General features: G+C 31.9%; 1 protein-coding gene across 1 annotated transcript; it reads left to right on the top strand.

Moving 5' to 3' along the window:
• Positions 1–1,683: 1,683 nt before the first annotated feature.
• SLY2 (F-box family protein) lies at positions 1,684–2,536 on the top strand. Its single transcript, XM_028200128.2, has one exon. It carries the CDS (start codon positions 1,761–1,763, stop codon positions 2,289–2,291), a length of 531 nt encoding a protein of 176 aa, XP_028055929.2. The 5' UTR covers positions 1,684–1,760; the 3' UTR covers positions 2,292–2,536.
• The last annotated feature ends 6,274 nt before the right edge of the window (positions 2,537–8,810 follow it).

Here is an 8,810-nt window from a genome sequence, read left to right as displayed (position 1 = left end):
ATTTAAACAATCATAAGAAAACTGGTTTCACTATAAGTATTTAAACCATTACAAATTAAACTAAAAACTAACAAACAAAAGTAATAAAAGAAGATATTATACAGTTTTAGGTTTGAGTTTAGATTTTATATAGAATTAAGAGAAGATACTATGGGAGATGATGTATAATAAAAATATAAATTATTTGTATATGATCCGGATCAGTTCTAATCTGGAACCGTAAGGTTTAATCCGGAACTAATCCGTACACTACAGATTTTTAATTCTTCAATTCGAAACTAAATTACGAATTCAAGAAATCAATTTAAATTTATTAAATTAGACTGAACTGAATCAAATTACGAATTTCACGAATTACTTGCTTAGCCTAGAGACTCACACAATGTCCCTAAAAGCTGGTCTAAAATCTCTAGCTATATAGAGTAGTAGTGTGGTCCACCACACCACCTCACTCACTCATGCATGCAAACACAGAGTAAAAGAGAATAGTGTTATCTCCGCAACATCCATGCAACGTTCATGATTTCCATTCCACCAACGGCCTTAAACCAAAGTCATCGAAATTTGCAAACAACAAAAACAACAAAACAACCATTTTGCTCTACCCCAAAAGCCCCCTCCCTATGTATGAAAACTAATAATTCACACCCCCTTGGTTCCACCCTCCTCTTCCTTGGACCTTTTCCTTTGGCCTCTTCTCTTTCCCCCTCGATACTCTCTCTCACACACACACTATCTCTCTCTCTCTCTCTCTCTCTCTCTCTCTCTCTCTAAACGTTACTTTCTTCTCTCTCTCCTCTAAGTCAAAGCCATGGTTTCAAGAGTATTTATACAAATTATATTTTTATACCAAATTTTCATGTAAACTGATGTAATTTTTTATGATCTTTTTATTTTTAATCAAAATACCCGTCATTATCTTTGTAATTTTAGAATGATCATTGACACAGTATTTTTTAGGGGGAATAACATGGCAGTGGGACATAAATTTTTTTTTACACAAACATAGAATGTGACTTGCACCCTCATAATATTTCACTTTGTATCCCCATTATAGAATCACTTGCACCCTATATATTTTTGTAATTTTTTTTTTATCTCCACTGTGCTGTAATTCCCCACATTTTTTTATAGGCATGTAAAATTTGAAAAATAATTACAAATTAATGATAAAATTTATTAATATTAATAATTATATATATATATATATATTTTTTCATACATATGTAATAATTTCTTCACATCATCACTAACAAATAATTTCTCATTTTTTATATAAACATTTGGTTTATAAATTATTTTCATAATTTTAAATATGAGACGTATCGCATCAGTCCATATGCATTGAGTCACATAGCGAGTTCAACTGTTAACCCCCCCCCCAAAAAAAAAAAACTAGAATTGATAAAAAAAAAAAATTAAAAAAAATCACTTGATACTTTTTCATTTTGTAAAAATCATTTGCATTCTTAAATGTCTCCATTTACCTCTATATAGGCTTTTTTGAGACATTCAAAATAAAATGTTTATTAATTTATTTCTGTTATATTACCTCTTTATTTTTTATATATCCTTTTATAATGAATAAAACTTTTTTTATAATAAATAAAAAAATCAAAAAAAATAAGAGATATCCAAAACAACACTTAAAAACCATGGTCAAAATCCTTCACTCCCTACAAATACCCATTACTTCTCAACTCTCACTCTATATATCTCAACCCTCTCTCTCTCTCTCTCTCAAATCTTCTTCTACTAAGATGGTGCAACTAATAGAACTGAAGAAGAAGAACAACCAGTCAAATGTAGCAGACGATAAAGAGAAGAGACCCAAGTTTTGCATCAACGACCACTTAGACATCCTCATCGAGATCCTCAAGCGCCTCGACGGCCGCTCCCTCGGCTCCGCCGCCTGCGTCTGCCGCTTGTGGCGCTCCATTGCCCGCAACGACTGGCTCTGGGAGCACCTCTGCTTCCGCCACGTGTCTCCGCCGCCTGCCGGAGTGAGGCCGGTGGTGGCCGCCCTGGGCGGCTACCGGAGGCTCTACATGGTGTGTCTGCGTCCGGTTCTCAGCCGCCTCTCCAGGATGAAGAAACTCCGCCTCGGCGGCGGATTTGGTGGCGGTGACTGGGAGGTGGTGAGGAGGGTGTGGACTCGGCACGAGGTGGAGCTGTCGCTGTCACTGTTTTGCATTGACTATTACGAGCGGTTGGGCGGTGGTGGTGGGAGGCACGGCGGTGACTCGTCAGCATCGTCGCTCATGTTCCTATGCAAGCCCGTGAACGTCTGATTGTTTGACTCTTTTGTGTTTTGACCGATCGTAAGGCATTGAATGGGTTGTTTTTGTTCTGGTCTACTCTATATACTTTAAACTAAACGTAGCAGAAAAATTCTTTCTTCTTCTTCTTCTTCTTCTTCTTTTTTTTTTTTTTTTAATTTATGTTTTTATTTCTATTATTATTATTTGGTCAGTGGATGTATTAATTAAGAAAAAGAAATGCTAATGGGTATTGCTTTTTGTTGTTTTATAATAACATTAATTTGAAATATATAGTTCATTTTTTTTTTTTTGGTAAAATATATATTTGATTTACTCTTAACAAAAGTTGCATACCATTTGGTATGAAATCTATATATCAACTAAAACCATGAAAAATAAATAAAAATTTAAATCAATCAAAAATTTATAAGGTAGGCATATTCATTTTAGATATGAGTGCTTCAGGGGTATGTGTTAAAGAAATGTAAAATAGTTGTAGGTGTTTTTATAAAGAGAAATATTTAGCATGTTTGATTTGAATTTTTAAGATTTATTTTTTAGAAAATTAATTTTTTTTATTTTTCATATTTTTTTTTTGTTTTTACTGAGTTTTTTAAATATTCTTAGCAAAAAAATTTAAAAATAACTTTTAGATACACCTAATATAAATACACTTTAAAAATATAATATTTGTGAAAAAAATCTATAGAAAATTCATTAAATATCAAAAATATTTTTTTAAAAAATAAAAATTTAATATATTTTTCGTATTCTTGTATATTTATTGATTTTTAATATTTTTTTATAAATATTTTGCTTTTCATATACATCTAATTAATGTACATCTAAAAAAGTAAAAAAATTACTTGAATTTTAAAAATATTTACTTTTTAGACTCCCAATTTTGAACTCCCAATTTTGAACCCTCAATGACATGGCAAGCACTCATTAGAGAATTTTTATATTTTAGTGAGATTTCTCAATGATGTAGCTTATGAGACATCACTTAAGATTGATTTGAGGGTCTAAAATTAGAGTTCTAGAACATTTTCTAATTTTAAGAAAGTTTTGATGGTTTCAAATATTTTTCTTTTGTAAGCGCATGTCATAAAAACTTACAATAATTTACAGCATTATTCTTAAAACACTCATTAATAATATTTTAATTCATATTATAGATATTTGTTTGGGTAAATTACACTAACACCTCCTGAAGTTTCTATTTAATAAAAATCCTCTCTCATATTTGAAAAATTACGCTTACCCCATGTCAGAATAAAATGACATATTTGCCCCTTACCCTTTATATATATAAAATAATAAAATAATATAGATATTTTGTTTATGTTATTTCAAAGAAAATAATAGTCATCTTCTTTAATTTAACTCACACAAAAAATTGAATTTTTTTATTTTTCATTTTTTTATAATTTTTACTGAATTTTTTAAATATTTTAACCAATTTTTTTTAGTTTTTAGATACACTTAATCTAGATATACTTAAGAAGTATAATATTTTGTTATTTTTTTTAATTCACCAAATTCAAAAAAACATGCAAAAACACAAAAATTCAATACATTATCTTATTTTGTTGTATTCAATGAATTTTTTTAGAATTTTTTGTACAAATTTCATACTTTTTAAATATATCTAGATTAAATTGATCTAATCTAGATATAATGGTGGAAACAAAAATGAAAAATTATATTAATATATAAAAATTTATACAAAACTATCATAAGATGTTATGATAGTGATATTGTTGTAAATATAAATCATGTTTATCGATATTTTGTTTTAAAGTGAAAGATTATCATTAAACTATAGAGTGGTGCTATTAGCACACCATATATTATTTTGGATCCCTCATTTTTTTGGACCCTTATTTATAAATTTTGAAACTTTTAAATTTTTTTCTCCTCCCAAATAATATCAAAATTATCTTTGTGAAAACATTCCACTCATTCAATTAAATGCACACCCCCCACACCCCAAGAAAACTTCTCTTCCAAAAACCCTAACAAAACCCATGAAAAAGAAGAAGAGCTAAGTGTGATTGTTGTCCCTACTCTCTCTTTTTCTCTCTTTGTTGCCTTATCATTTGCTTCAGTGCTTAATGTTTGGTTACTGATTCCCAAACAAATAAACAATATTCGAGCCTGTATTCCCGAATTTTGGTCATATGTTCGGGAGTACAATCCTAAAAAAATGACGAATAGATTTTATTTTTTTTGCCATTTTTTTTAAGAAACTTACCCTTAGAAGGCGAATCTCCTCTAAGCTAAGAACATCATTGAAGCTATGAATTTCCTCTGAACTTTTATTGTTGTACTCATCTCGTCTCATGGAGTTGTGGTTGTCGAAAAAACTTTCACTCATTATCATTGCCGGAGAAATATAGGTAATTAAATGGTTGTTATCGTTATCGCCGGAACATTACTGCCAAAGAGTTTTGAAGGTTTTGAGGGTGGGTAAGTTTTGAAGGTGAGATTTGGGAAAGATGGATGGGTTGTGATGGAGGTGAGTACTTTCATAAATCCTAATTCATGAAGTAGTGGTGTGTGGGTTTAATTGTGAGATGAGATGTCCCAAAATTAATGATGTCCTTTTTAATAATTTTATTTGAGGTTATTATTGTAATAAAAAAAAGGGCTAAAAATTGAGGAGTCCAAAATAATTCATAGGGTGCTGATAGCAGCACTCTAAACTATATCATTGTATTTGAAAATTTTATATAAAATTTATGTTTGTATATCATCACTCAATAAGAATATATGTAGGCGGACTTTAATGATGGAAAATTATTGAATGTAGTTATGATGATAGGACTAATAAATGGTTAAAAAAAAAGTAAGATACTCATTTAAAAAATTTTATGGTATGACATCAACAATTCAGTGGATAAATTGTTATGAGATTACAAATCTAAGGGAGGATAATGTAATTTTTCAAATATGAAGAAAAAAATATGTATTAAATAGAAATATCAAGGGGTGTTAGTGTAATTTACCCTTTTTATTTTTTTATTATATAATATTTTTTGTAAATCAATTAATAAACCAGTGATACATATCAAATTTTGGAAATTCGCCAAACCTTTTTATTTATTTATTATATTATTGGAATATATAGAGTAAATTGAAAAGCTTAAAAAGGGATGAATTATTGAAGAAAAAGAAAGAAAGAATATGGAAATGAAAAGATATGTAGTTGAGGAAGGGGACAAGTAGAGTAGAGTCAACAAGTGATTCTGAAGCTATAGCTAAAATGGAACGTTGGAGCAAGCAAGCTGGCTGAACCCTGGCTATGATAGCGAAGTTTCATAGCTGAATTCATATCTTTTTTCTCTTTTCTTTTCTTTTGTTTGTTATAGTAGTGGCAAATCCTTCTTGTCTTTACATAAGGCAAAATGGGTTCTACCAAAAAAAAAAAATTGTTTAGTTATTATTTGGGATTCTTGATTATGTTGTTTTATGCCACACCAATCGTAAAAAATTGCTGTTTCTATTACTAATAATTGAAATTGAATCTTTTGTTCCACTTCCTTGTTCAAACTCACTGTTTATCACTTGATCAATATCGTTTAAGACAAGAATATAAGAGGATAAAACAGAAAATCTTTTGCCTTAAAAACTGACCTTACTAAAATAGGGTGTGAAATTGTGTGAATGGCAATAGAGCAAAGACAAGTGTTGTACTTAGAACAAAACATTTCTTTCTAAAGGGTACTTCCCATACTTTATTATGCTTTTACCCAAATAAAATAAAATAAAATCTTAATTCAATTTTTTTATTTACTTTTTGAACTTTATTTGGGAGGATGCAGGGTTAGTTTAAATAAAAAATAAAAGATGAGCAAACTTTGAAACTAATGAATGCAATTAGGCAAATTCTCCAGAATTGTGTTTTGAATCATGAATTTATATAAAATTTTGAAAAGAAAAATAAAAAAGGTGTGTGAAATATAAGTAATATGTAATTATATTTCTTTTATTTTTTTCTTTTTTTGTGCTCAAAAACACAAAGCAGAGTTTTTTTGTTGAGAAAAAATAATTGTATCATTGTCCCAATTTTTAATGTCATCTTCTAACTTTTAATTTTTTTAAAATTTTTTTAACACAAAAAAAGGGCTCTGTGGTGTCATCATGACCCTGTTGGGCTCTAGTCCCGGGATAACCGGTTGCCAGTTAGGAATTAACCACTACCAAGTGAGGGATCCACCACCAGGGCACCAATGGAGGGCAACCACACGCCGCAGCAGAGGACAGGGTTCGAGGGAAGTATGAGCGTGTTCTCAAAAGAGATTTCAAACTCCCCTCTCAAGAATCGACCCTGGCTCTCAGCTAGGGAATGTGCCGCATCCTCCACCAGGCCACCAACCCTGGTGGTTAATTCTTTTTTATTTGATCCCTCCAACTTTTATAATTAAATTGGTGCAATCCATCCCACAAATCAAGGTGAGGAAAATTATGTTATTACGATATGTTTCTTCCTTGGGTTTACACAAAAGATATGTTAATTTTATAGTTTATGCAAATAAGATTATTAATATATATATATATATATATATATATTTATACACAAGTTCTAATTTATTAACTTATATGCCATTAAGTCCTAACTAAGATTTTTTAAACCTTATAGTCCCATTAAATTTTTAATAGTCAAAATTGCCCTTCAAATAATGATTGTTCATCATTTATGATTATCTATAAAGGAACATGATGATTTGACATTTATTTTTATTTTCAAAACTTTAAAACAATTTTCAAATAAAAAAAAATTATGTGCAAAATATATATATATATATATATATATATTGTGTTTTGAAAAAATTGAATTATTTTTTTTGTGCAAAAGTGAAAAATTTTGTGTGTATAAAGGAGTACGGTGATGAAATATTGATATGCAAAATTGAAAAAAAAAATTAAAAATGAAAAATTGATAATGTTTTCAGTTTTAAAATTAAAAAAAATTGATAATATCCTCGGTTTTATTGGATAGTTGAATTAAACCAATAAGTAAAAGAGCAAAAACGTTTAATCTCTTATTCTTTGTTTTTTTTTCATCAGTTAGTGAAAAAATTATTTTGAATATTACTATGCAAAATTGATAATGTTCTTAATTTTAAAAATTGAAAAAAATCAATAATATTATCAATTTTACTAAATATAACTTATTAATTAAAAAAATCTTAAATAAAATCTAAATTATCATAATATTTATAAATAGAACTTTTAAATAATTAACTATAAAAACAAATTGTAAACAAAAGAAACATAGATGTAGAGAGGAATCTATATATACATTAAAAAATGTATACTTTCTCGTTTCGTAGCACAAAGGAAAGGAATGAACCATTTTTCAAATTTCCTTGACAATAATCATGTATTTCTTTCCAAACAACCCAAGTTACTTTAATGGGATATTTGGCAATTGGTTAAGTCATAATTAAAAAGTTAAAAAATCAATACAAAAAATTAATTCATCCTCTTTATTGTTTTAACAGTTTTTATGGGTGAAAAGTCAAAAAAAATTACTAAAAAATTCAATTCTTAAACAAACCTTAAGGGTGTGTTTGGTAACGTTTACGTTTTCAGTTTATATTTACAAAAATTTTATAAACTAGTTTTTGTTTATTTTTTGTTTATTTTTAGAAAAACAAAAACTACAAATGCGTTTGGTAATTGACAAAATGTTTTAAAATTTTAAAAATATAAAAAAGAGTAAGAAATGACAAATGGTGGCAAGTGACGGTGGAAGACGGTGGTAGAAAATGGTGACGGTGGATGGTGGGTAGCTGGTGGCGGTGGGTGGTGGCGGGCGGGTGGATGGGTGGGTGACGGTGGCGGGTGGTGAGTGGTAGCGAGTGGGTGGTGGTGGTGGTGGTGGTGGTGGTGGTGGCGGGTGGTAGTGGCAAGTGGGTGGCGGATTGCGGGTGGTGATGGGTGGATGGGTAACGGTAGCTGGTGGTGGATGGTGGCGGGTGGTAGATGATGGGTGGTGGGTGGTGGTGGTAGGTGGGTGGCGAATGGCGGGCGGTGGTGGGAGGTGGCGAGTAGGTGGTGATGGTGGATGGGTGGGTGATGGTGATGGTGGCAGTGCCGGTGGCGGGTGGTGGTAGTGGTGGCGGGTAGTGGGCGGGTGGTGGCAGGTGGGTGACGGATGGCGGGTGGTGGCGGGTGGTGGTGGTGATGGGTGGATGGTGACAGTGACGAGTGATAGGTGGTAACGAGTGGGCGGTGGTCGGTGGTGGTGATCGGTGGTGGTGGTAGGTGGATGGTGAGTGGGTGGTGGGTGATGGTAGTGGTGGTGGTGGTGGTGGTGGTGGTATTGGTGGGTAGTGGGTGGTGAATGGTGGTGGCGGGTGGGTGGCAAGTGGTTGGTGGTGGCAGGTGGTGGCAGGTGGTGGATGGTGGTGACAGGTGGGTGGTAAGTGATGGTGGCAAGTAGGTAGCGGGTGGTGGTGGCGGGCGGTAGATGGTAGTGGCGGGTGGTGGGTGGTGGCGGTCGTGGTGGTGGCGATGGATGGATGGTGATGACGAGTG

The sequence above is a fragment of the Camellia sinensis genome, chromosome 8 (assembly GCF_055761805.1).
Source record: "Camellia sinensis isolate YWXY chromosome 8, ASM5576180v1, whole genome shotgun sequence".
Taxonomy (NCBI): Eukaryota; Viridiplantae; Streptophyta; class Magnoliopsida; order Ericales; family Theaceae; genus Camellia; species Camellia sinensis.
This window is presented reverse-complemented; position numbering and strand designations above follow the sequence as displayed.

Excerpts from the sequence above, each read along its gene's own strand:
- SLY2 (XM_028200128.2), top strand. The coding sequence starts at position 1,761 with ATGGTGCAACTAATAGAACTGAAGAAGAAGAACAACCAGTCAAATGTA.